General features: G+C 38.2%; 7 protein-coding genes across 12 annotated transcripts; 5 read left to right on the forward strand and 2 right to left on the reverse strand.

Moving 5' to 3' along the window:
* Nucleotides 821-2,721, forward strand: LOC18783036 (surfeit locus protein 2). The gene is made up of 5 exons (XM_007217824.2): nt 821-1,102; nt 1,386-1,483; nt 1,656-1,979; nt 2,097-2,151; nt 2,275-2,721. The coding sequence occupies exons 1-5, from the start codon at nt 867-869 to the stop codon at nt 2,351-2,353; spliced, it is 792 nt and encodes a 263-aa protein (XP_007217886.1). The 5' UTR covers nt 821-866; the 3' UTR covers nt 2,354-2,721.
* LOC18784513 (uridine kinase-like protein 5) lies at nt 2,763-6,200 on the reverse strand. Of its 2 annotated transcripts, XM_007217661.2 has the most exons (14): nt 5,741-6,200; nt 5,560-5,651; nt 5,376-5,445; nt 5,181-5,296; nt 4,870-4,966; nt 4,610-4,689; nt 4,283-4,477; nt 4,111-4,194; nt 3,962-4,022; nt 3,712-3,772; nt 3,536-3,629; nt 3,322-3,394; nt 3,171-3,253; nt 2,763-3,077 (listed from the first exon to the last, which is right to left on the reverse strand). In XM_007217661.2, exons 1-14 carry the CDS (start codon nt 5,868-5,870, stop codon nt 2,895-2,897), a joined length of 1,419 nt encoding a protein of 472 aa, XP_007217723.1. In that variant the 5' UTR covers nt 5,871-6,200; the 3' UTR covers nt 2,763-2,894. The 2 variants fall into 2 exon arrangements, with proteins under 2 accessions (XP_007217723.1, XP_020416023.1); XM_020560434.1 differs by having other exon boundaries at nt 3,322-3,629.
* Nucleotides 6,416-10,416, reverse strand: LOC18784354 (probable methyltransferase PMT9). 2 transcript variants are annotated; one of them, XM_020560435.1, is made up of 8 exons: nt 9,931-10,416; nt 9,311-9,460; nt 9,042-9,224; nt 8,097-8,691; nt 7,900-8,012; nt 7,580-7,800; nt 7,038-7,371; nt 6,416-6,845 (listed from the first exon to the last, which is right to left on the reverse strand). In XM_020560435.1, the coding sequence occupies exons 1-7, from the start codon at nt 10,186-10,188 to the stop codon at nt 7,056-7,058; spliced, it is 1,836 nt and encodes a 611-aa protein (XP_020416024.1). In that variant the 5' UTR covers nt 10,189-10,416; the 3' UTR covers nt 6,416-6,845; nt 7,038-7,055. The 2 variants fall into 2 exon arrangements, with proteins under 2 accessions (XP_020416024.1, XP_007214946.1); XM_007214884.2 differs by having other exon boundaries at nt 9,311-9,475; nt 9,931-10,415.
* Nucleotides 10,783-15,334, forward strand: LOC18781672. Of its 4 annotated transcripts, none has more exons than XR_002270803.1 (4): nt 10,783-10,882; nt 11,274-12,329; nt 12,828-13,024; nt 14,492-15,334. XR_002270803.1 is itself a non-coding variant. In XM_020560437.1 (2 exons), the coding sequence occupies exon 2, from the start codon at nt 11,335-11,337 to the stop codon at nt 12,277-12,279; it is 945 nt and encodes a 314-aa protein (XP_020416026.1). In that variant the 5' UTR covers nt 10,783-10,882; nt 11,274-11,334; the 3' UTR covers nt 12,280-12,568. The 4 variants fall into 4 exon arrangements, 1 of the variants encoding a protein (XP_020416026.1); XR_002270804.1 differs by having other exon boundaries at nt 12,832-13,024; XR_002270805.1 differs by lacking the exons at nt 12,828-13,024; nt 14,492-15,334 and adding an exon at nt 12,731-12,827.
* LOC18783062 (E3 ubiquitin-protein ligase RGLG2) lies at nt 16,470-21,125 on the forward strand. Its single transcript, XM_007215278.2, has 12 exons — nt 16,470-17,107; nt 17,767-18,177; nt 18,283-18,367; nt 18,445-18,585; nt 18,678-18,788; nt 18,880-18,977; nt 19,480-19,559; nt 19,649-19,754; nt 19,864-19,991; nt 20,091-20,325; nt 20,561-20,617; nt 20,703-21,125. Exons 2-12 carry the CDS (start codon nt 17,902-17,904, stop codon nt 20,781-20,783), a joined length of 1,398 nt encoding a protein of 465 aa, XP_007215340.1. The 5' UTR covers nt 16,470-17,107; nt 17,767-17,901; the 3' UTR covers nt 20,784-21,125.
* LOC18782044 lies at nt 21,888-22,730 on the forward strand. Its single transcript, XM_007216067.2, has one exon. The coding sequence runs from the start codon at nt 22,090-22,092 to the stop codon at nt 22,522-22,524; it is 435 nt and encodes a 144-aa protein (XP_007216129.2). The 5' UTR covers nt 21,888-22,089; the 3' UTR covers nt 22,525-22,730.
* On the forward strand, nt 23,396-26,980 carry LOC18782776 (pentatricopeptide repeat-containing protein At4g35850, mitochondrial). Its single transcript, XM_007215325.2, has 12 exons — nt 23,396-23,535; nt 23,637-23,941; nt 24,082-24,147; nt 24,259-24,356; nt 24,498-24,615; nt 24,708-24,914; nt 25,194-25,270; nt 25,515-25,608; nt 25,786-25,851; nt 25,950-26,027; nt 26,168-26,269; nt 26,465-26,980. The coding sequence occupies exons 1-12, from the start codon at nt 23,511-23,513 to the stop codon at nt 26,561-26,563; spliced, it is 1,335 nt and encodes a 444-aa protein (XP_007215387.1). The 5' UTR covers nt 23,396-23,510; the 3' UTR covers nt 26,564-26,980.

Here is a 27,233-nt window from a genome sequence, read left to right on the forward strand (position 1 = left end):
ACAATTAATATAGAGTTGATGGACCATTTGAACGAATAATTTAATTGAATGACCAAAATGTAAATCGGATATAACTTTGAGAACCATTTGAGTAATTTACCTTTTATTTAAAGAAAGACAAATGAGGAAAATGAAGAAAACCATTTGAATATCCAAAAAATTTCAACCAAGTAAGTAACTACAAAAGTGGTGCCTAATATTTCAAAATGTAAGCCTTCCTTGTCCTGGTACCACTACCACATGTGCGTGTGTGGGCATATCTCCATTTCAAAGAGCATATAGTAAAAGATGTGCTACCAACCATGGACCATACGGTCATATCAATATATACATCAAGAAGAGTTGAACAAAGGGGTAGCCCAAGGGAGAATAACATGCCTATATAAAGTATAAAATTAAAAAAAAAACCATAAGATCCAATTGTCTCATGGCATTACCAACCCAGCTGACATATTCCTCAACTTGACATGTATTTTTGACTCGTGATTGATCACGATTCCAAATCACTCACATAATTTACCTAGCAAACAACAGAAAAAAAGAAGAAGGAAAAATCCCCTAATTCAATCTTTTATTCAGAAAAGTTTATAACTCAAGTGGTTAAGAACATTTATTCTTGCACCTCAGATACTAATTTCGATTCCTGTTTCTCCCAATATTTATTGTACCAGATAAAAAAAAAAAAAAAGGTTTGACTGGGGAAATGGGCCATTTACTGAGGTAAACGAAAAATAGGAGGCCCATATTTTGGACTTCGGCTTGGCCCATATGAGTCCGGACAGGGCTGGCTTATAATTAGGTCTGCGGCCCAATCTTCTCTCTTCTTCTCTCGCTCTCTGTGCGGCTCGCAGCTTGAGGAAATAGTAATGGCGACGAGTGAGGAGAAGGCGAAGGAGAAGGAAGGGAGCAACCTACTGGGCTCGCCGACCTTCAAGGAGCTCGAAAATGGTCGATTCCAGTGCGTTGAGACAGGCCATGAAGTGGTGGCCAAAGACAAGGAAATTTACTCTCAGAGCAAGCGGTGCCGTTTGGGTCTGGTCGACTTTGCCCTTTCCCATAAGAAACCTCCTCTCAACATGTTCAAGCAAGACCCTCTTTCTCGGTATTTCAATTTATTTCTCTTCCATCATCCTCACTCGTAAAGATTTTAGCTTTGACTGTTTTCTAAATAATTTCACTGTGCTTATTGCTTCTCGTCGGTTTCTTAAAGAAATCCCAGCTAAAAAGATAAAAGTAAATGTTTCAATGTTGAATTTACGTGTGCTTACTGTTTTCTAAATTGTGAATAAATATACAAAATGCTTGTATTTTTAGTTTTTCCTGGCAACAAAGCAGAGAGCTTTCGTGTTCATGCTGATACCTTGTTCGTTTTCTTCTTTCTGCAGTTCAAAGTTGATGTGTAAGCTTACCGGGGATACTATCAATAAGTCAGAGGAACACATTTGGAAGCATATCAATGGCAAACGGTTCCTCAACAAGCTAGGTTCGTGTTGTGTTTTTCGTTCTTTTTTGAGGTTTTCAAATCCATCATTTTGGTGCTCTTTCAAAATTTGTCTGTGGATTGTCTTTTGGACTCTTAGGTTTCACATACATATGAAATTGATGGTGCCTCATATGTTTCTAATGATGACATTTACGCTGACTTATATGAACAGAAGAAAAGGAAGAACAGAAGCTAAAGCCGGATGGGATGGTAGAAAAGCTGGATGATCAGAACCCTGAAATAGTACCTGAGCCGGACACAGATGGTGTCAGAAAGAAAAAGAAGAAGAAGACGAAGAAGAAGAAGAAGAAGAAGGAAAATGGAGTTGATGAGACTATCTCTGACATAAGGAAGTCTTCTGATGAGGAAAGTGATTTAGAAGAAACTGACTTTTGGATGCCTCCAGTAGGAGAACGTTGGGACTTTGATGAGGGAGGCGACAGATGGGGTTCCGGTTCAGATTCAGAGAACGAGGATGACGAAGTTGATGGAGCTGGTATGGCTTTAGTTGTGAACAGAAGTATAGTATTAATTCCGTTTTTTGTTTATAAAAATATGTTTTAATGTTAGTTTAAATCTTCCAACTTGACCTTGAATTTCATTATATCTTTAGTTTCAGATGGTGTAGTTGAAGATGGTGAGGAGGAGTCAGAAGAGCTATCCATGCGGTATGCTACTTCTTAGGTTCTAGTTGTCATTCTTATATTTGGAGATGAAACCATAAGCTCCCTTGTTTCCTCTCCACGCGCACTGTTCAGTTGAATGTACTTTATTGTTCAAATACTTTGCAGGACAAAAAGAATGTCCATAGAAATTGGACCAAGCAGCTTTGCTTCAAGGAAGAAGAAGAGTAAAAAGAGCACTACATGATCGGCCAATCAAGTTATCTTCAATCTGCGATATTAGGGCAAGGCAAAAGATTAATTGTTTTGAGCAACTTGTTCTGAATAGAGAGACGTGAAGAAAGAAATGCGATAGAGATACTGTCGTGATAGAGTTGTGATAAATTGCTATCGATTTTTCAAGCTCGTTTGGGTGTGATTTTGGAATGTTGTTTTGGTAGGTCAAAAATCTGTTTTAAGCTCGTGTGAAGGTTGTACTTTTACTCTTTAAGTTAATATATCAAAACATTATTTCACTAACAAGCTGGTTTGAATGTTGTATTTTCGCTCGAGTGTAAAATAATCAATAGTGTCATTGTATTTTATATTATTTCACTAACAAAACTGGGTTCTGTATTATTTCTATTTGTTGGTATTATGTAAATGCATAACAAACATCTCAAATGGGTAGACTTTATACGATTGATTGAACAAAATCTCAGCAAAATCTCAGCGATTGCTACATTATTAGACATTGGAATGAACCTAAGCAATGCCCCAGCTCTTCCACACCCAAAGGAAATTAACATTTATTTGGGTGTCGTTGAATTTGAAATGGTACCGTCTTCATTATCTGTACCAAAGTAACGGTCTCCAAACTCCCCCATGCCGGGGATCACACGTAAATCTTCGTTCAAAGATTCGTCAATCTCTGATGTAACAAGTTTTAGCTTTGGAAATCTCTTGCAGAGGGCATGTATTCCATCCGGTGCCTGCATTTGAAATTTTAGGTTATACAAATCATGCGCATAAGTTGACATGAGCTGTCAATTTCAGAGGAACAGGGAAACATCAGAATGACTCACTGCTATAAGGTTAAGGAAGATGATGTTGGATTCTGGTACACCCTTACTGAGGAGCAGAGATATAGCGTTGATGGCAGAGTTTCCTAAGAATTTACAGATTTTAGACAACATTACATGCTTCCAATTAGACGTTAGATGTTTTTTCTCAAACCTGAAGCCAGAACAGGATCAAGAAATAACACATGGCGGCTTGAGATGTCTTTTGGTAGCTTCTCATAGATCAACTGCAGCAACATTGCAAGGATATGAGAGAGAGAGAGAGAGAGAGAGAGAGAGAGAGAGAGAGAGAGAGAGAGAGTGTGTTTCATAAGAAAAACAAGGGTAGATATTGTTTCTTTTGGTGAAAAATTGTTTCCTCCACGAACCTCTCGACCATTGTTACCCTCTCCATGGATGAGGATTTTTCCAATTTTTATTCCCTTGACACATGCTCTGAGTGCATTCTCCATGCTTTCTCCACTGATAAACTAGAATGATGAGAAGATATATTTCAAGTATTTTAAGGCATAAAGTTGCAGCACTAATCAGCAGAATCAAATACCTTCTAATGACTGAAACCCCGCACAACCGTTTGTAGAAAACAACTCCACTGTATACAGATCCTGCCAGCAATAACAGTATCATCAAACAACTTAATAAGAGTACAAATGCGACCGGAAAGAAGCTACATGTCTAGAAACCTTATAATAAAGAAACACAGATTAGTTATGGCCTATTGGTAATGGTGTTGCAATGTGGTGATGATTATGTAACGGTTTCATCTAATTGAATGTTAGAGAAGAAATCATTACCCGTTGGAGTAATAACCTGCTTTTCCTTGAAGGGGAGATGACCTAGTCCATGCTCCACAACCTGAAACATTGGTTCACAACATTATATGCTAGATCATACTTATAAGTAGTCAGAAAAATTGTCTTTTTACATAGCAAACTAGCTGTACCAGGCGAATCAGTCGGTCTGCATAGAAGACAAAGTCATGCTTTGTTGTTTTGGCATCACGAATTAGGGTGTGCATTCCCCGTATCTGAATCAAACAAAAGATGGGGTTACAGATATCGACAGCATGAACATGATGACGCTGATGGGGTCACAAAGTTGTGAATTAATGTTACCTGAAATGTAGAAAATATAACGACAACGTTTGGATATATTTTACAGAGTTCATGCTGGCCAAGCTTTGTATGAATATGTTGTACTATCAGATCAATTGCAACATCATTATCTCCTCCTCGAGGGATTATGATATCTGCATACTTTTTGGATGGCAATATGAATTCTTCGAAGCTAGGCTTCACGAATCTGGCGTACTGCAAATTACAGCTCTCAATCAGTTAGTGAGTGACACAACTAATGTCTAGAACAAACATCATGGATTTAGCTGTGTAGTAATCTGATCACCGCAAAGAAAAAGGGAAAATAAAAGGGAGAACTGAACCAACTTGGTCAAGCACATTCTCGATATTTCTGCCTCTTTCAACAGTGTCACGTTGAATTCTCCGAGAAAGACGTACATCAGAATCTGCACTGGTGGAACTGTTATAATGGTTATTGGATAAGAGGTCATACAAGGTAAAAACACATACAAAAAAGGCTAAGGTCTCTCAGTTCATTCAATCGTAGAGAAGTGCTTAGCATTGACAATGAAGAAGTCAGCATGTATGAATGAGGTAACACTGAAGAATAAATAGATAAAGATAACCTGTGTCTACGAAGATTTTCATGTTCATAAGATCGCGGACACGAGGATCATGAAGAACTAATATTCCTTCTAAGATGATGATGTCTGAGGGGTTAACCTGCAATTGAAAAGAAGCATAACATTTTATTTGAAACTCTGATTCATCAATGCAATATATGCATGGATTATCCATTTTGCAAGATATATGTATGATTAGCCGAGCTGAAACAGAAGTTGCATCATATATATATATAACTAGCGATACAATTGATCCACAGAGTCTAAATAATATCTTGAAATTGATCACAGTAAATGCAGTTAAGAATAGTTACCTTGCAAGCTGGTTCTATGCTTTGATGGGTCTTAAAATCATAATTTGGGATGGTCACTGCCTGTCCACGCTTTATTTGCTCCATACAAGAAAGCATATGCTCTGTATCGAAGGCCTCTGAGATTCAAAAGCAATTGCAATATGAAGCATCACACACACAGGACGAAGAAAAAGACAGCATGAAAGGACTGGTTACCAGGATGGTCAAAATTGTACTCATGGACCCTTTTCAACTTCTCAGCATTCAAGGAGTGATAAAATGAATCCTATAAACATAATACATCATTACTTACACCCATCCCAATCCCGTTGATCACATAACAAAACACAATCAACAGGAATCTAATATAATAAATTAGTAGAAAACCGAAGAAACTTACTTGATTTACGAGAACAACGCGCTGATCACGCAGTTGGGAGATGATCATGTTGCAAACGGTAGTTTTGCCAGATGCAGTGCCACCAGCAACACCTAATCATCAATATGAAGAAACATGCAAATTGGAATTGCAAGAGATTGAGAGACAGATAAGGGAAGAATGAAGAGGGTGAATTACGTACCAATGAAAAAGGGTTGCTTAGGTTTGACTCTGGGGTTGGAGACAACATTATTATTATTATGAGATTGATACAAAGAAAGGTGGTTTTTGAAGCCATTGCTCAATGCATCCACAGAGGCAGAAGAATCCATGGAATGGGACCGAGTGAAAAGCACAGCAAGACAGAGTGAAGGGGCGTGGAAGAGAAAAGAAGTATAGAATTTATTATGGTATTGTTGGTCCCTTAGACAAGGGAAGGAGAAGGAGAGAGTGAAGGTGGTGGTAAGGTGGGTGTGATTTTTTGTGTTTGGTGTTTAATTAAATCAGAGAGAGATTGAGAGCCATCCCCTACCCCTAATCCTATGGGTTTGGATGGAAGCCTTCCCTTAGAATGGCAAATTGGAAAAAGGAGATATCACGAAATTAGCGGGAACTAAACCCATCCCATGTGCGCAAGTTTCGTTTGTCATGTGGAGACATCCCTTTACGTTTCCTTCCTGTCTTGCTATTCTTCTTCTTAACGTGTATGGTTTTTAAGGATTCTCTGGTAATGTATGAATTTCAGATAATATGTTCTGAAAATTAAATATTATCTGAAAACGTTACCAGATGAGCCCTTACTAGGTAAGTTTCATTTTATATTTCGAAACAACTATTGCCAATAACTCTCCCTACCTTTAGCATCGTATTAAATTCGTAAACAATAAATCCAAGATCATAATGCTCCATTCCAACCACAACAGCATACATAAGCGGCATTGTTAGGGGGGAAAAGGAAATACAAGAGTGTTTATTATTGAGTTTATGTAATCAATCCCCCAATTGGTATTGGATTGTAAAAATTTGTTACAAAAATAAGATCCCACTATGAAAAAGTCTCCTAGTTGTGCAAGTTTTTCTTCAGTCGCTGTTGCTGTATGCAGACTTTCCTACGTACGTTCACACATTCTGCAACTGCATCTCTATCTACATCTCAATATGCCTGTACTACTGGTAGCATCTCAATCTCCAGAAACAAAGCGCATCATGGCCTTAACCGGAACTGAAGGCATGCCCTTGGATCTCCCATATTTCTGTACATTCTCTTGGAATGGGCAGGCTAAACACCAATACTGAAGCTGGCATGTCTTGAAGAAGGGAAAAAAAATCGAACAAAAGAATGTCAAGTTTTCCATAAAGCAGCAAGCAAGTATTAAAATACTCGATATATTCTAATCCAGAAGTGGAATTTGAGCAAATCAACAAGAAAATAACATAATATTGTGGAATTCTTTGCATGATCAAAATACACCCTACGTCGAAGAATTTAGGTCATATACCTGAAAAACAAAGCAGAATCACATCGCTGTAAGCCCCTCATCCCACAACTTCTTCCTTGCAATCAAAACTCTTTCTTCACCTGAGGAAAGAGCATCAACCCGTGGTTCTACTTCTGATAACCAGCCATCCCACTTCAAGGCAGTCAGAAACTTTCGGATATAGTTTATAACAGCAGGTTTGTCTCTTATGATGACAAACCCATCTGGTCTGAGTATCCTATCCATTTCAATCAATAGATCCTCTGCACCACAGCCCCGCTCATCGATCTCGGAAAATACTGCCCATGCATGTAGAAGATCATATGTTCGTGGGTATGTGGAAAATGCTTCACACCTATAAAATACAGTAAGTGAAAATATTCAAATCTCTGAACAGACCAACAATATCTATATAAAAGTTATAAACTTTAACTAATGAAACATAATTAGATAGCCAGCATAAAATGATCCATAAATCAAACATGCAGCAAAAAGGATATCAAACACATAATCGAAAGGATAAGAGGCGGGGTTGAGGACTGAATTCAGATCAAAATACGTACCAGTCATGAACAGTTCCAATTAAGCCCCGATCATATATGATCTTTAGTCTGGACGATACACGGACAGGAGCAACATTCATCACCCAAACGTCTTTTCCATTCAGGGCAGCAGCAAATCCACCAAAGTTTGAGTTCATATCCATGACATTTCTGATTGAATTTTTCTGTATGACAGACTTCATCTGCTTCCAGTACTCAATCACTCTAAAACGCCATATGCCCTGCATCGCATGGATTTTTAAGGCACTCATTAAATAGAACAATAAAATTTAGCAGGCAAACTTCACTGTGAAGAGTTAGCTTGTAATCAGGAAACTTACAGTGTCCTCTTGGAATTCTTCAGGACTGACACCAATTTCTTCCAGGCGGGGGGGTGCTGTGGTAAGCCTCTGTGGCCAAGGAGCTAGTCCGCTTCCTTTTTCCTTGTGCACCTCTGATTTATAATTTTAGTAATGATAATAATTAGATAGTGGAAAGCCAAAAACATTAATAATGGAAGTATCACCATGCTACTTACTTGCAGAGTATCGAGAAATGCATGCCTTCATGCTCACATTCCAACTTGAGTCTGGATCATCATCAGAATCGCACAGGGGGGGCTGGGTCTGAGGATCTCTCTTCAAGTAACAACTATTAGTCAGTGGCTTGGCCCATACAACACTCTGTTCTTTCTTTGCTGCAACTTTCCAGCACATTCTTTTTAGAAGATCAGACATAGCATTCCAGATCCTCCGATTTTCCGGATCCTGTGCATATGCTTCAGGAGAAGTGTACACAAAATACCCTCCAGGTCTTAGTAATCTGTCAAGCTCTAATAACAGAATTCCATCTCTTTGAAGCCAATCTATTCGACACCGTGAACAATGAGCCAGCTCAAATGATCTGCTTGGATAAGTAAGTCTTTTTGTACCCAAGATACCAAGAGTAGAGGGAATCCCCCTCTCTAGTGCAAATTGTATTTGATTCTCATGCGCATCATTAGGAGCAAGGGACATAGCTATGACGTGGTGAGAAAGAAGATATGCCCCAAAACTTGCAACTCCACAACCCACATCGAGAACATTCCGGATATTTCCGCCATTGTTGAACTTATCCGCAGGAAATTTAAGCATCTACGCAAATAATAAGCATACCGAGAAAAAAATTTATGCTATGTCCACTTGGGATAGTGCATAATTGAATATTCTCCAGTGCAGAGAATGAAACTAGGAACAGAAAAGGCATATATTAGGAAATCCAGACCAAATATCATTAAGTTAAACATGGGGAAACAAACCTTTATTGGTGCAAGCCGGATTCAGCCAAATAGGTAAATCAAAGTGGAATTTTCTGTTTTTCTTTCTTCCAACAAAATAAAATTATAAAAAGAGAATTCCACTAAATCCAAGCTGCTAATTACTCTTCCCCTTATATTATTAAACAAATATAGAAAAGAATCAAGAACTGAGTCAAGGTTATGTACCCTGGAAAGAGCAACAATGTACTTATCAGCTCCATCATGGAAATGCGTCCCTCCACCAGGAAAATTGATCTTGTCCCCATTCACAACCATCCAATTCTGATCTGATTTCTCTTGAGCAAGATGGGTGTGGGGGATGTTGGCCTTCCACACTTCATCTCTACTTTCCGGCCATCTTATAGGTATCTGAAACTCTAGAAATGATTTTGTCGGAATCAAAACTAAGTGAAGCCAAACAAAGGTAAACTTACACAAAAGCAATGACCATCTACCTTATAACCAAGTGGCGGTGGTATCAAGCAATTATAGCGTCGCTCTGGAGGCGGGCAATGCCGTTCATAATGCTCCATTAACGTCAAATTGGGCTTCAATTTCAATTGGTAAATAAGGTTTCTATCAATACAAGGTATCAGCTCCGAGAACTGTAAATCACAGACCTGTGAGAACGTGAAAGGTCATCAATTCAAATGAACAGAAATACAAACAAGACAAGAAGATCAGTAAACGCATCTCTATTGATTATTAGTATGCACGCCAGCAAGGGTAAAATAACATACACTTGGCACAAAAAAGTTAACATTTTTATAACCCATGCTCTATGCCAAGTGAAAACACAAAATTAGAAACAACAACCTTCAAGTATTTGCTTACAGAGTCCAGATCAACTCATTGGTTATACAAAAAGGTGCAATTTTTTTTCTTCACACGAATACCGCAAAATTATTAACAAGTTATTAAATTTTATTAAAATTGCTATAGAGAGGTATGCTTTTTCCAGAACCCAAAACAGTAACTGAAGTAAGATACTTGACAATTTACTTAGCAACAAAATTATACTAAGCAGCAAAAATAAACAAAAAATCTAACAACCATGAATTAATGCGTTACGTACAGGCATGCTTTTGGGGACCTCGGAGTTGTGCTCCTGATCTTCATGTAAATCGTCAAAATCACGATGGAGAACGAACCCACCGAAAATCGGGTCGGAGCCATCGGACCGGGAAGCCTCTTCGTCGGATCGCCGTGAGCCCGGGCCGAAAGACCACCCGTAGTATAAACAAAGCAAACCCAGGCAGACAACGAGACCGATTAGAACGGACTTTAGCAAGTTGTGAGTATTAGGGAAACTGAGCTCACTCTTGTGCTTCATTCCGTACGTTCTTCGAGCTCGGCTCACTCTCAAGCTCGATGGATCCGACCCGAGTTTTGCTGAAACATGAACCTAAAGCCCTAGTGGTACTGGTAGATCCATGGCTAGAGAGAGACAAGCAATGCGAGAAGAAGTGCCGAATATGAAGCAGAGATTGTACTGCGCTCTCTCTTTTCGCGGGAGGGAGAAAGAGATGGAGATGCTAAAGTGCGGTCGAGCCTACGTGAGTATCACGCTGACTCAATTTACATAAAGTACCCTTACGCTTGTGATTTGAAATGGAATCTTTGGGGTGGTTAATAAGGTCATTTAGTAGAAGAGCGTTTCAATGAATTTTGGTTTGGTTTGTGATTGATTGTTTGTTTTGGCATATTGATGTTGGAGACGTGGACTCTTGCTCTCGGGTTGCTTCCTTTTCCACCTTTGGGAAGTTGTGTGAGGCACTGAGGCCCATAGGCTATAGCCCACCCAAATTTTGATTTATTATTTATTGTGAGTGGGTCCAAGATTAAATTTGGGCTGTCCTCCAGTCCAATGTTGGGGTTTGTGTGTAAGGCCTCTCTCGCCCACACCAATGTGCACGACCAAAATTTGCTCTACTTTTACCAGGCCCTGAGGTCTCTCTCTCTCTCTCTCTCTCTGTGTTCCCGGAAGAAAATCAAGCAAACAGCATCTATCTCGATCGGCTCCGCACGTAAGTTTTTCATTCATCAATCTGTCGAATGCTTAATTTTCTTTACTTTTATTCATGAGTTCGACTTGCATTGTTTGTTTGATATTTTAAGCTTGCTTAATTGATTCCGTGAATTCATCAGATCGACTGCATACTAATTTAGGTTTAAAATTCGTGGCTCCAGTCCACCTTTACTTAAGCTACCTTACCCAGGCAATTAACAAATTAAATATACTTCTTTTCCTATTATATTCCTTGTTGGAGAAGGATAGGGATTGTCATCCTCATTGATTTAGGGATAGTTAACTACAAATATATATATATATATATATATATATATATATACAGATACACATACATACAACGCCTTCAGGTTGGAGTTGAGCCTGACAACGACTCCTACGTACTACAGGTAATTATTACAGGTTGCTTGCTGACAGTGATACACACACCCACCAACCAAGGCACAAAGCATGAGCATGTTAGCTACTGCTCAGTTATACGCACAGAGATGGAGCACGTCAGCTGGTGCTTCCGAAATACAGAGCATCAGCAGCTCAACTGGTGCTTCCGAGTACCCTTTTTTATATACCGGTGTGAATCAAAGAGAAGATGTAAGAATCTCATTAGACTCAATTCCCAGGGATAGGTTCAAAATCTGTATAGATTATGGAGAGAGAACTCGAGTCTTCCATTGGATTCCTGGTGAGCATCTTCCAGTAGAACTTCCTTGTGCTACTACATACCACCTCCTTGCTGAGAGGAGTTTCTATGTCCCTATGCGTGATGTCAAGCAATTTTCATCAAGGCCTAAATGGACGCATGTCTTGGCTTATCATCTTTCCAAGATCGGTGTCCCACAAGGTGCGCAGCCAGCTCTTATTGTAAGAGTACTTGATTACATTGAGGAGGCCGACAACGACAGCTTTGAGTTGCCTATTCTTGTGCATATTGTGGATGGCACTTATCACTATCTGAAGTCGAACCACGACAACGACATCCTTGATAGGGTTATGAGGGAATCCTCGGAAGCATACAGGGCCATGCTTATTCCTGCAGCTCAATCATCCATTCAGGGCTTGGAGAATGTGAGGCTTGATGATCCTACTTTGGCCCCGTCGTCTGCATGTATTATTTGTATGGAGGGCCTCCTCCTTGATCATCATGATGATCATCACTCTGATAATATTAATGTCGTCCCTGCTTCACAAGATGAAGATGATGACCATGATCAAGATCAAGGTCAAGGGGTTGATCGTCATCGTCCGCCAATGACGATCAAACGCTTGCCCTGCTTACACCAGTTTCATGAAGATTGCATCGTCCCGTGGCTGCAGATCAATCACTTGTGTCCCCTGTGCCGATACCCGCTGGAAGTGCGCGAGTCATCAAAACCCAAACGAAGGAGATTATCATGAAATAATGAAGGGAGACCTGTAGCCATGATGCTCAGCTGGAACAATATATGGTAAGAAGTTAATTAATTGTTGTATTAGCTACAGACCTGCTTATTTCTATTTCTTTATTTCGAGGGGAGGGTTTTCATATCCTAGTGATTATGCTGCTCGTCAATGAGAAAACAATGTACTACTGCTACTGGTGTTTTTAAGTTGCATTAGTGGATTTGTCTTGTTTAACTATTTGCGCATTTAAGCCTGAGAAAAGCAAACAATCTTAAGAATTTTTAAATAATATATGGTTTTCCGAGCAAAATAATTTCATGTGTAAGGTGGTTTTCCTCCTAATTATAGTCTAAAAGCTCTTCATTCTTTTCTTTTCTGGTTGTTTGGTTTTCCTGCGACTTATATAACAAAAGAATTAAGTTAAAACTGAATATTTATTTGTTTTCCCCCCTCGTTTTCTATGTAGTTGCTGTCAATCTTGAGTATAATCCTAACACAAGATCAAAAGAATGCCTCCTAGATCAGAATGATATGAACATTATACGTACCTTGGTTTTCCGTAGGCAGAAGCTGGCTTGATTAGTATGTGCTCTTCGGGATCATAAAATTAACATGCATGCATGTGGGATCATTGTACCTGGTGTTCCTCTTCTAGAGGCTTGGCAAGCTGGGTGCATGTCATCAAGTCTTTAGAAGAAAGAAGAGTGGAGGTTGGAGTTGAGACTCAAGGTTATTAGTCTTACACCTCCCAAATATTAAGGTACTTCATTCTTATTTCAGTTTTCCTTAATTGCATTTAGAAAACTCATCTACTTTCATTGATTTTTTATTCGTCTTTATTTAACTTTTATAAAGTAGTATAAAAGCAAAAATGTCACCCTTGTTCTCCTTCTCCACATGTCGCAAGTTGGATTTTGAATTGTATACAACATGTATTAGTGTCTAGGCATAGGGACATTCAGTCCTGGGGGTCGTTTGGTACGTCGGACTGTCATAGACTGGACTAAATCCTGGGACTGTCTTGGATTAGCTCGGATTGGCCTAAGCTGGATTAAGTACTGACCTACGTTTGGTAATACGTCGGACTAAGAAGTTGGATTGTAAAAATAGTAAAGACCTATGTTTGGTGCAGTGTCGGACTAAAAAATAATTCTTGTAATATTTAAATTTAATTAAGAATTTTGACTTAAAATAAATAAATGTTGCAAAGAAACCCAATTCAAAGATTTAAAACAATAATAAATAAATAAAAATTCTTATATTTTTTTAAAGAAGTTGATTTTTAATATTCTTAAAGATAATATTTTTAACCCAAAACAAATATACCAAACCCCACCCACCCCTTCCGTCCTCTCTTCCTCTCTCCATCCATCCCCCTCTCTTCTCTCCTCTTTATTCGACAACCAAGCCCCCCTCCCCTCCTCCTTCTCTCTTCTTATTTTTCTCTCTTTCCCCTCTCTTTCTTCAACCAAATCCATATCAGGTTTTTTTTTTTTTTAAATAAACCAATAGATGTTGCTGGGGTTGGGGGCAGAGAAATGAGAGGGAGCCATTGATGTTGCTGGGGTTGGGGGCAGTGCAGTGGACGACGATGGTTCGGAGGAGATGGGTTTCCAGAGTTGGATTGGAAGAAATTCTAAAAATACGTTTTTTTCTTTTATTGTTGGGTCCAATCAGATCTTGGAGTTTTAGTTTTTTCAATCAAGAAAATATACTTCTTGGAGCTTCAATTTTGTTGAGGTAGGGAAGTTGCGGAAGAGAAAGTGATGAATGGCGTCAGGGAAGAGAAGCCAGGCCAGTGTGTTGGACTCGCCTGTTCAATTTAGCGACAGTACTATTTTGTGAACCACATTTTAGGCTCATTATATTAGAGGAGCTAGTGAGCCATTTTTTTCACTGTTGGACTGCATAGTCTCATTTAAGTTAGTCCTCTCTCCTACCAAACATGGGTTTTAAGTGCTATTTTGTCCAGTCCAGGTTAGTGAGGCCTACCAAACATGCCCAAGGGCTGTTTGCTTTGGCTCTGTATCCCAGCATAGCAGTGTTTGCTTGTATATACATGCATAACTTCAAACTTTCCACACATAAAACTTCAAACTTTGGACCCAAGTTTGTTCCTTTGAGACTAAAAACTTATACTTTTTCCATTTGTTTCGTTATATATATGCTTGATGGAATTTCTTTACGTGTTTGCTTGTATATATATGCTGATATTTCTGTACACAAGAGTGGAAGAAGAAAACTGAAGAAGGGTAGTGTTGGTGCATAGTATTATTGTTCTAAAGGATTGCATAATTTGGTCGCCAAAGGAAAAATGGTGCAAGGTCTGTCACTCAGTACTTTAACCGCGTCACGTAATGGTGGGGTGGGTGGATCGATGCCTTCATGGAGGAAGCATTTCAAATTGCTGAGGAAAACCCGGATAAGCTCTGGTATTGAAAGGCGTGGTAGCTGCCAGCCACCTGTGCCATCAAAGCTTGTTCTTTGGAGGTAACCAAATGAGTGGCCGACGACACTTCTTGAGGAGAAAATAAAGAATTCGATCTTTAATATACTTGTTAGCGATCAAGGAAGTCAATTCATTATCTATTACAAGGAAGTGGAATTCTACAAGAAAACGGTTTTCTCCAACTATTATATGAAGGCAACTCACAAATCCTAGAAGATGATCATCCCAAAGGAAAACGCAATCCTAGAACACCAACTTCATCACCTTCAACTCTTCTGAGAAGTATCTCGCTATCATTTCTGAATACCCATCCACAAAGCCAACCGAAGGCCATCACAAGTAATGTCTGTAAAAACTCTAGCACTATCAAGCTTCCATATAAGTTCTCATCAAAACACTGCCAGCATGATACTTGATCTCCTTGCTCGGTGCAAATCTATTCAAGTCTGCTCCGTCCAAACTTGCATCAAGCTTCGTCAAGAATTTTTCATAGCTAATAACTAGAGCGTCGCTATTTTTCATAGCTAATAAAACCTTAGGTTAGATAGTGACTATGCTGTAAAAAGAGACACCGTCCTATTTTATCTATGTATATAAAGGAAGAGGCAGAGAATGGTGAAACATTCAAAATATCAGAAAATGTCCTTAGTTAATCCAAACATTAGGAATTAAAATTATTAATTAAATGAGGATAATATAGTAAATTCACACTTTTTCATATTAAAAAATTTTTAATTAAAAGAAAAATCAGATAATGGATCATTTTTATAGAACACAACTACCCATTATCTTTTTTAATTCTAAAATAAATTTAATTTTTTTTTTAAAAAGCCTCTTCGCACGCGCGGGTGTAACATTCAAAATACCAGCAAATGTCCTTGGTTAATCCCAACATTAGGAATTAAAATTATTAATTAAATGAGGATAATATGATAAATTCACACTTTTTCATATTAAAAAAATTAAAAATTAAAGAAAAATGAGATAATGAATCCTATTTTATGGAACACAACTACTCATTATCTTTTTTAATTTTAAAATTTTAAAATAAAAAAAAAAACTTTTTGCAAGCACAGAAGCGCGTGCGGAGATGCTAGTATTGGATAAAGTTGTATAACTTTGAAATTAAATAAGTAAAATAAAGGTAACTTTTCAAATAATAACCACAAGCGAATTACTGTAAAATATCATATTCGTATCAAATAAATCTTCATTACTCACATTTCTGTAAAATAAAAAACACTTACAGACACTCTTTATTTTGGTATGGAGGGGATATCAGGATTGGACTACAAACGTGCTTGTCTATTCCATTCTCATATCTCTCAGTTAAATTAAAAGTAGCATAGGCGCTTTGATTCTATTTTGAATATTTAATATGAGTATGATCATTTTGAATTTTCTTTTTTCAGTAGCATATATAAAGTTGGACAGGAAAAGCCTTTATCTTCAAACCGTTGTGGTTTTGTTAAGTGTATATTTTTGGGGCTCTCCCGAAATCGCTTATTGAGAGCATGACCAAAATTGTTTATGGGAAAAAGCATCATACTTGTTTTGGGCTCGTTTATGAGTGATTCTGAATATACCAATAATCATGTCTTTGAAATAACACTTCTTCAGAATAATTGGCCTATCCGTAAGTCAAATATCTTCTCAAACAAGGGCAATTTTGGATGATTTGACAATTTAAACAATCATGATGATCGAAACTTAGCACAACAATTCTCTTATTATAAAACTCTGATGGAGGATTTGATCATTTGACCCCAAAATATGAAAGGAAGATATACATCTGGAGTCGTTGACCGAGCGATGACACATGTGACAGATGAGGTTAGGAAGTTAGGAGGATGTGAGGTCACAGTCGCAGCGCAGCCAAACAAACCACAACAAGCAAAATCCTCCTTCTTCGTTTTTTTTTTTTTTTTTTTTTTGTGTGGACAAAAGCAAATCCTTTTGTTCGTCCTCATCATCATCCATTTTACATTACTCAACTTGAAATTCAAATTGCAGAAATAATAAAAAAATAAAAAATAAAGAAAAAGAAAGCGAAGCAAGAAACAGCAACAGCTATTATTGCGTTACTTGCTCAATTTCCCCGAAAGTTCCATGTGCTGAGACCACGATTTCTCTCTGATTCTGATCTCTCCGTCTCATCAGAAGAAAGTAAATATTCCCTTTTAAAATCAAAAGAAAAAGCCCAGAAAAAGTAGACATAAAGGTTGCCCACTTTCTTAACCAATATTATTTTAATCCTAATCAATTATTAGAATTAGATCCACTAGTTCAGTTCAGTTTATTAAAAGCAACTCTCGTCGCCACTGCAAGACTTGGCTTGGCCACTCTTCTTCACCATGCTTCGGACACCTTCTTCTTCTTCTTCTTCGAACACAGGTACGTACGATCGACGTCTCTCAACTTCTTGTTGCTTCAATTGCTGCACCCTTGTTAATATCTCCTTCATATTTGTAGCCGTTACTTTGCAAGTTTCGGAAATTAGGCTTTTTCTTTGATCGGTTCGGTACCGGATTTTTACCAGATTAGATCTTCGACAATGTCGCTCTGATTTGGTTGAGGGTATTATATGAATTTGTGTAGTAGTTTTCTTGTTCTTGTTCCTGAATTTGTTTTTATTATGACGATTTCAATTTCAATTTCTGTTCTTAAGTAATTGAATTGAAGCCCCTTGATTTGATAGGTTTTGTTTTGGTATTTTGGTCGGTTTGGTCGGTTTGGTTGGTCGTCTGTGTAATTTTAGATGGTTGCTTTTTGTGGATGGATCCCTGCAGAAGCCACCTGGCTCCTATTTTGTCTGCCAAAGTAGAAAACTTAACAGAGTAAGCCACTTTAAGTCGGTGATGAATGAGTCGTGTCCAACTCCGTTTCTTTGGTCTTTTTTTTTTGTTTTGCAAGCCAATTACGAACTTTCTTGGACCCTTCCATATCCGCAGCCTTCCCTATCTGTATTTCTTTTTTAGTGTATATATATATACGTCTACCAGAATTGAATTCAAACTTTTCGTTTTCTGGGTTTTGTTGTGGCTGCCTTGTAGGTGCGGATTTAGACTGGTTTGGTTGATTTTGTGGCCTGCATTGTTGTGAAGGAAGGGAAAGAGGATTTGTTTGGATTAAAGTTGAGGTTTTTTGTTTCTATATTTTTTGATTTTGTGGTTAATAGAGTTGAGTTAATGGGTGGGAGAAGTTCAAAGGAGGGGAGTTTTAGGCAGAATTCATCTTCTCGTTCTACTTCTTCATCGTGGAGCTATCCTCAAGTTCAATCGCCATATGTTCAATCGCCATATGCTCAAGAAAGTCAAAGCTATCCACCACCCCAGCAAGCCTATCCAGCAACATCACAGCCTTACTATCCCCCATCGCAGGATTATGGTGGTGCTCGGGCAACTCGTCCTACCTTAGAGAGGAAATATTCAATAATTTCTGATAGTTACAAATCCCTAGAGGAGGTAAGATTACTACACTGTATCTTCTGCAAGCTTTCCTTTTTCTGGTTCAAGCTTCTTACCTATCTACAATGGTCAATTATATTGACTCAACTTCAATCTTTGTAGGTGACTGAAGCTCTTGCACGTGCTGGTCTTGAGTCTTCCAATCTTATCGTCGGTATTGATTTCACAAAGAGCAATGAGTGGACAGGTTAACCCCTAATAAACTAATTAACTGTATATGGTATGTGTTGCAATGGAACGTGCTGAAATTGGTTTTGTTAATAGGATCGAAGTCATTCAACAGAAAAAGCTTGCATCACATTGGGAGTGGTCAAAATCCCTATGAGCATGCCATATCCATTATTGGAAAAACCTTGGCTGTTTTTGACGAGGATAACCTCATTCCCTGTTTCGGCTTTGGAGACGGTAATTTTTTAGTTGTATGCTGTCATTTTGTTTCTCTAAGATCTTGTTCTTTGTAAGACGGGGATGACAAGCATTACTTTTTCGCTTTGCAGCGTCAACCCATGATCAAGATGTCTTTAGTTTCTACTCTGATAGATATTGCAATGGATTTGAGGAAGTATTGACTCGCTACAGGGAAATTGTTCCTCATCTACGGCTTGCAGGTTTTAGTTCACTTCCTAACTACTTATTTCTTGAAGTGGTCGCAATATCAGCTAATCAGTTGTCTTACATTGTTATTGATCGGTTTCGCAGGGCCAACTTCATTTGCACCTGTGATTGAACAGGCCATGACTATTGTCGAGGAGAGTGGTGGCCAGTACCATGTCCTGTTGATAATTGCAGATGGCCAGGTATCTTGCCTTAATTTTGTTTTATTTAGTTGAGTATGCAACTAGAGGGTCGAGCATGCCGGCCATGCTTCAGATTTTCTGTGAAAATTGGAAAATGTGTGTGACTAATCCAACAGAAAACCATTGCACTAGTTTGCTGTCATTATTGCAAATCTCAAATCCAGATCGAGTAAAATGCTTTTAAATTTGTATAAGATGAAACTTCTTTGCCTTTTTTGTTTTTTCTTTTGGCGGGAAAGTATCTGTTTGGTTTTAAGGTCTAGCACAGTTCAGACATGCTGGTCATGCAAAATAAATAGCATCCACTGAAGATCTCTTAGTGGTGCCTGCACTAGCTCCTAGGCTCAACTCTGTATGAAATTACACGTTGCTGGACACATCTATTCTTAAACGAGCTTTCTCATCCTTGCTCTGTTTTATGATGGCTTGGAAGTGGCAATGTTCTATTGTAATCTCAAGTTTTCTCAAGATATTATCTGACTTAATGTGAGATTTTCCTCAGGTAACTAGAAGTGTAGATACTGACCGTGGCAAGCTAAGTCCACAGGAGCAGAAGACAGTCGACGCCATTGTTGCAGCAAGGTGAGTGTGGTAATTTGTACTTAATATTAGATGCTTGTTTGGCCAACCATTTTTTATGTTGTACAAATTTTTTTTTTCCTTTATCACAGCAAGTTCCCTCTATCAATTGTACTAGTTGGTGTTGGAGATGGGCCCTGGGACATGATGAAGGAATTTGATGACAATATTCCTGCTCGGGCATTTGATAATTTCCAAGTAAGTTGTTAGCATTACAATATGTTTTTGTTTATGTTACTCGTGATCATTTGTTTATGATTATTGGAAAATACTTAATTGGAAAGCGCATTTCTTTTGTTGTTTGTAGTTTGTGAATTTTACGGAAATTATGTCAAAGAACATGCCACCATCAAGAAAGGAGACCGAATTTGCTCTAGCAGCCTTGATGGAAATTCCTTCACAGTACAAAGCAACAATAGAGCTTAATATATTGGGGTAAGAATGTTCTCTATATTTCTCATATCTGAAAGCTTTTGAATACCTCTGTTTACATAATTTATTTATGTATATATTTTCTTCTTCTTAAATGGGCAGTGGTAGGATCGGCGATTCTCCCCAGAGGGTTCCTCTCCCCCCACCACCTGTGTTATCAGCGTCATCTTTCAGCAGCTCAAAACCTTCCCGTTCTACGAGTTATAGTTCTCCATCTTTCAACAGCTCAAAACCTTCCCAATCTACCAGTTTTGAGCCAAGTGTTCCTCCTTATTATGGAGATAGCACTTCTGTTGGTACAGCTCCACCTGCTCCCAGTTCTAGCTATGATAATCAGGTATGCAAGCGAACATATTTTTAAGTTGATGGTTTATTTGTTTTTGTTCATCAAGTCAAAAGCCTGTGTGATACACATGTAGTCCCAATTTTCTTATATGATTTTCATTTGGTATGTTTGAATTACCTTGGAATCCGAGGGTTGATTGTCTGTGATCTATGATTTGTTTGAAGCTTTTTACTCATTTGGGTTTGCAACACTCTTGTGGGTTATTGTTTTATATGGTGTTGGACAGGTTTGCCCCATTTGCCTTACAAATCCAAAAGACATGGCCTTTGGGTGTGGGCATCAGGTACATTTGAATGATAATGTTTCGCAAATATTTTGGAGGTGAATTGGGGCGATGCCATTTTCTTAATTCATCTTTTTTGGTGCAGACATGTTGCGAATGTGGACAGGACCTTCAATCGTGCCCAATATGCCGAAGCGCAATCCAGACGAGAATAAAACTCTATTAAGGACGACATGCTTTGCCCATATTAGATATTCATTGGTGTTGGCTTACATTCTTTTTATTTTTTGTTTTGGTTTCTTTTCCGATCAGTACATTCTTTCTTTGTAATTCAATGCTTAGTTGATCAGGATCTTAGGTTTGGCCGAATTCAATATATGATGATGTTCATGATCCAGATGCGAGGATGCTCTGGTGAGTGAGGTTTTTTTTAAAAAATTATTATTTTTGTTTGAAAAGAAAAAATAAGAAAAGGAAATGAAATCTGTACATTTTGTAATTGGGTTGTTGCTGGTCGTTTTCTTGTTCGAGTAAAGAGTAGATGGGTGGTCGTGGTCCATTTTTTCCACTGCGATTGAATTGTTGTAGATAGTGGTCCATGACCCGTAATTAGATTGTTACTGCTTGCTTTTATAGCAGAAGCTAGGCAAAAGTCCATGGCATTCGGGGTATGGCTTGCGGGAATGCCTAAAAAACTTGGTTATGGAATTAAAAGGTTTCACGTGCTTAGTGTTCCATCGGTGGATGTGGATTGAAACCTGAAAAAAGAGGATGTGGCAGGCACGTCTCCTAACTTGTTAAAACTTGTGCTTCTTTCTGTGCTCTGGCACTTGATAGCTATTGCTTGAAAATGGCTCATCTTGAGGCTTTCCGTGACGCGTGCTTGTCATAAGCTTCACCTGATGATGATCTGCTTTCTATGAAACATAAATAGACTTGACAACCGTGTCGTGTTTTATTTTATTTATGCTGCATTGTATTTATATGATGTGAAATTCTCATTCCATCTGTTAATGATGGTGACTTATATTAATTTTTGCAAACCACCATTAGTGTAATGATTTGAAGTATTTATTCTTTTAGGCAAAGTTTTGGGTTCGAGTCTTAACATCCGTGTAATGTGTGTAAATTTAGTATATTATTGCCGCTCTCAATAAAAAAAAATTCTAAAAAAAACAAAAATAAAAATCCAACCTGTTAACTTATGGTAAATGTTATTTTTCCATCCTTTTATTTTACTGCTCATGAATCATGATCCATTTTCAATTGTTTATTTTGCTTGGATATTATAAGAAAGGAACAAGCAAAAGTAATTTGCGCACGTCCACCACCAGCAACAATCCTTACCCACTTTGTCTGTTTCATTTAATGCACTCAACATCTTCCCCCGAACCAACTATCCTTCCCTCACATTATTATTAGCTCAAAAAACAACTACTCATGCTCAACAGACACCATTCTGCATTGGCATATCCAAACCAAATATTTCAAGTTCAACAACTAACTCTCTCTCTCTCAGCCCAAATATTGAAATGACAACCTCATCCTCCTCTGCCAAGCTCCCTGCATACCAAAGACTCAAGCATGATGATGATCAAGATGGGCTTGAACTTGATGATGATTTTGATTATGGAAGAGTGAGAGTGTTGGCGAGATCAAGGAGTACTAGTTGGTACAAGTTCAGATTAAGAAAGGTTCATATTAGGAGGAGGAGATCATTCAAGCTCAAAGTTCCAAGCTTGAAGAGGCTCTTGTTCTTGAGGAGGAAAATTAGGTTGATCTCTGCTCTCAGAGCATCATGTGCTAAAGTGTTGCAGAGATTCAAGGAAGGGCAGGCCCACTTTGGTGATCTTTTTGCTGGCAACTACTTGTTCCTGCAAGTCAATCCCTGCTCGTTGAAGAGCCTTCACAAGGCTGCCTTGCCCTCAAGCTATACCCTCGCAATCCCAACAACAAATATTGCTTAATATGGATGCGGTTTCTGCAGAAATAAATTTAAGAATTATATTTGTGTGTCTCTAATATTGGTCGCTTTTTTATTTCTAGCTTTTTTGGTCACATATTGCTTGTTTTTTTGTGTGACAAGACAATACATATGAGAAATGTCTAAAGATGGGTTCTTGTCTTTTTCTCTGATCACTCTACTAGAAATTTAAAAGGGGGAATTCGAACACATGATCAATCATCACTTTGTTCTCCTTTCCTCTGAATTAGATTGCATGTACATTTTATTGCCAAAAACTGTTTAATCACAAGTTCACAACCAACTATAATTTCGATAGGACAGAACAGAATGGATATTGGCATGTTGCAATCTGCACTTAGGATTTAATCACAAGTTCACAATCAAGAACCAACTATAATGAAATCTAAATTAATGAAGATGAACTTTAAATATGAAAGCAGTTGGCTGGTGGGAGTTGTAAGGTATGGTAATTGCTATGTCTGGAGGACCGCCAGGACCAATCCAACCCTTTATGTAAATCACTTGGACTTGAGCAATAAATTCATAAACGTAATATTATTTTGCATTATTTGATACATTATTTAACATATGGGCATTATGAGCAAACTATACATACTTTAGTTGTTGAAGTGGTTAAGAGCAGTTATTTATGCATTCAATGTCCTATGTTCGACTTCGAATTCCCCCTCTTTTAATATCGAACAAAGGATATATTTTTCTAATTGGGCTTCTCATGGCCCTGCTTGCTATTTTAAGGCGGTGTTTGGGCTTGCCTTTCATTTTAAGCTCGATGTTTGGGCTTCACGGCCCTCTCATAGCCCACGGAGCATCGAAACGTTGCGTTCCACTGTTAAAGGCAGTGAATCAGGAAGGCAGAGTGGAAGGAAGGAAAGAAGGCAGCGAAGGGAAAGGGTTTGGGCCTTTGGGGTTTAGAAAGAGAGAACTTTCACTCACACAGAGACACAGCGAGTCAAACGCAGCGACACCATGAGGCTTCTCCAATCCATTACTGGTAATGCTACTGATACACCCTTTTCCTCCATAGCTAGAAAGCTCTAATTTTTCATTTCGTTAGATTTTTTTTATAAAGGTTATTGCTAAATTACGGTGCAGGTCAGTGTAGGCCGGTGCTGCTGCGAGCGCTGGGTCGGCGATACTTGGCTGCGGCGTCAACAGAAGAATACGCGAAGAGAAACTACGCGAGCAACGTGTCGGAGTACAATACGGTCTTGAATTCTCTGAATGCTCAGAGAAGGCATTTCTTACTGAGGGATGTGTATGATGATATGATGCTCGATGGGGTGCAGCCGGACCAGGACACCTTCAAATCCCTAATATTGGGCACCATGAAAGGCTCTAGCTTGCAGGACGCTTTCTACTTCGCTGATCAAATGAAAAACATGGGCTTGGCCCCTGATGTATGCTTCTTTTTTTCTTTTTTCTTTTTTCGTTTTTCAAGCTTAGAGAGTATCAACATTTTCATTTCATTTTATGGGGAAATGCAAGTATGGGTGTTTATTAGTTTGTGTTTTTTAACTATTTAAAAAAAAAATTATAGGTTAATTCGTATAACATTTTGATCACATTGTGTGGGAAGTGCAAGCACTCTGACAAAGCTATTCAGGTGCGGTTTTTTACCTTCAATTTATAAACTATAGACCCCAGTCATATCATTTACTAGGGAATATTGGTATGTATGATGTATTTTATTTTTCCTTTCCTTTTAAAATCAAAGATTTTGGAAGATATGAAGAAGTTTGACGTGAAACCGAAGGTGCAAACTTACATGTGTCTACTCAACGCATGTGCAGCTACTGGCCATTTAGATCGAGTGTATGCTTCTTCTTTATGCTCTGGCTTTTCCTTGTTCTTTTAATCTGTACTCATTCATCTTATCCTGATAACTATGTGTTTCATTATTACTATGGTGAATTTGACCTCATGCTATTAATCTGCATTGCACTGTTGTTACAGGTATGCAATTGTCCGTGACATGACCGCTGCTGGTCTTGGATTAAACAAGTTCTGCTATGCAGCACTTATAACCGCACTTAGGAACAAGACACCCTTACCAGATGATTTTGGCACCAAAGTAATTATCTAATCTTTCTTTTCCATGTGCTTTCAAGTAAGTTTTATTTTATTATTCTTAAGAGTTTTCTAATATTCCCCTTTTGCAATAAGATTATAGAGTTTGTTGAAAGGTCAAAAGAGTGGACATCGGTTGAAGAATCAAGTATGACTGCTGAAAATGTAATGATGGATATAACAGAAGAAGAGTTATATAATATGCCCACTGCTGAATATGCTCGTAGGCGTGGATTTTTGAATAGGCAACTAACCGTGTATCATGCTGCGCTTCATGCTTGTGCAGACCTCAGGAATGTAGAGGTAATATCTCACATCTCTATTTTCTCAGCTCAATACCACTAAAGAAACTAGTTTGTATTTTGTACCCATCCTCCCTTTCTTTTCTTTTTTTTGGGGAGGGGTTGTTATTGGGCACTGCCCATATCTACATGCCTGAACAGCTAGCACCAAAGTTCAGGGTGCTAGTAAGAGTCCCATGCTATTTCCCTTTGCCATAAAAGCTGAATTTATGTCCTTAATACACGTATGAGCAACCCTCTGATTTTTAATTCGTATCTTGGATTCTGTTAATCGTGCTAGGTGATGGAAGCTCTTTTGGGGATGCTAGAGAAAGATGGAAAAACTCCTGACCTCTTTATTGTGATGCAAAAGATGAGGTAAATAATTGTTGATTACAAACTTAAGTTTTCACTTAAACATTGTTCGAATGAGCTATGAATCTTCATATATGAATGCATAGTTAGATGTAAACTATTATTTGTATACATAGATTTTAAAAGCCTTTCAATCCAATTTGGATTGGAGTGCACTACGTATTTAAGTAAGAAGGCTTTATCTGAATCGTTCCCTAATATGACCTCAATTTGTTCTCTTGTGTTCACTGCTACCTTTTATATTCAGGTGCTATCTACAGTCTGGGGACATTGACCGTGGTCTTAAGACGTTTGACGACTATATGAAGTCAGGAAATCTTCCCGCAGTAGAATTATATACGGTGAGTTTGGAAATAAACACAATATTTGGTTCATGAAACAGCAGTTTATTTCTTTATAATTAACGACTAGTAAGTGAGAAAATGTGCTTGGTTTTAGACAATCTGATTTCTAAAATATCACTGTATCGTTGATTAGCTAATAGGGAGATTCACTATTATACCCAATGTGTTTTGTAGATGCTTGTGGAGGGAGCCATGATTGGGCATACACCCAAGGGAATGCAAATTGCCCAAGAAACATTGGTATGGTTGGGTGCTTGCAGCTCTTAATTTCTTAGTCAATTTTTTATATTTTAGATCAGGGCCTTGTACAACTCATTTTATGGTTTCATCCAACGCAGGTAAATATGACTTCCCGGAACTTTTATTTGAGCCCAAAAATGGGGAGTGATCTTCTCCTTGCAGCTGCTGGTGATGAGGTTTGCAAACAATTCCTCTTCTAACTTAAGAGTTCTTTAGGTTCTAAATGAATGAGATAGTTCTCTCTCCCTCCTGGTTCTCGATGCATTCTAAATTAGTTTGGACTGTTTTATTAGAAAAGTTTAATACTTTTTCGCAGACTGGAGGTTATACTGTTGCCAACTATATATGGGACTTGATGCAAGCTCGTAATATAATTCCCCAATTTCCTGCTGTAGAAGCATATTACAAGGGCTTAAAAGTGAGTCTCTTGCCTTATGACGCATTAGTAACAGTATCGTTCATCTCTGATTTACATTTTTTAGTTGATCAATTCAATGTTTTTGCAATAGATACATCATACGTGCAAATGCTTGTGAATCTAATCAAAGCTGTAGAGTCTTTATTTTTGTGGGTTTTGACAAATATTCCGTCATTTCTGTTTCCAAAATTGCAGAAACGTGAGATTCCCGGCGATGATCCACGACTGTTAGTGGTTACGCGGACTTATGATGACCTTCTCGCGAGAAGGGGACCCAGACGACCTTCCAGATAAATGATGACGAAAGTTACTCCAAGGAGTAGTTAGTTCTCATGGATTTTTATCGTTCAACTAGCATTATTGATGTTTTGGAGGAAAAGAGTCATCGTTTAGAGCAAGTGTTCCTGGTATCAAAAGTCAGGATACCATAGGGTGGATTTCAGTGAGGCTTGGTTATGAACTCGGGCGTTTCAACAGTTTGTATGTTGTGGCTTCCCGCAAAAGTCTTGGAATAGGCTCATCTTTTGAAGTTTTTTGTATTTACCAGAAATGAAAAAATAACGAAGTTAAATTTATTTTTGTTTTGCATAAAACTTTTAATAAAATAGTTTAGGTTGAGCCTGACCATGCTATGGCCTTTACTGTCATACTGATTTCAGGGCCCGTTCTGAACTTTGAGTTCTTTCTGTTTTAATTATTTCTCAAGTTGGGGTCGAAAAGATTGAGAAATAGAACCATCTGATTTGATTTGTTCTCAATAGCCATGAGATGAAACCTTGGAAATCTTAATGCCATAATGCCTTTCAAATCCTCCTAGCCATGGCTGAAAACTAGAAGTCACACATCCATCGGTAGTTGATGAAATTCCTTGATCAAAAGTTGATGTTTGCACAAACAAATAGTAAACATTATTATTAGCTTTTACTTGTATTAAAAAGAAAAATAAGGTTAGTATTAGCTCTTA

This window comes from Prunus persica, chromosome G3, assembly GCF_000346465.2.
Source record: "Prunus persica cultivar Lovell chromosome G3, Prunus_persica_NCBIv2, whole genome shotgun sequence".
NCBI lineage: Eukaryota > Viridiplantae > Streptophyta > Magnoliopsida > Rosales > Rosaceae > Prunus > Prunus persica.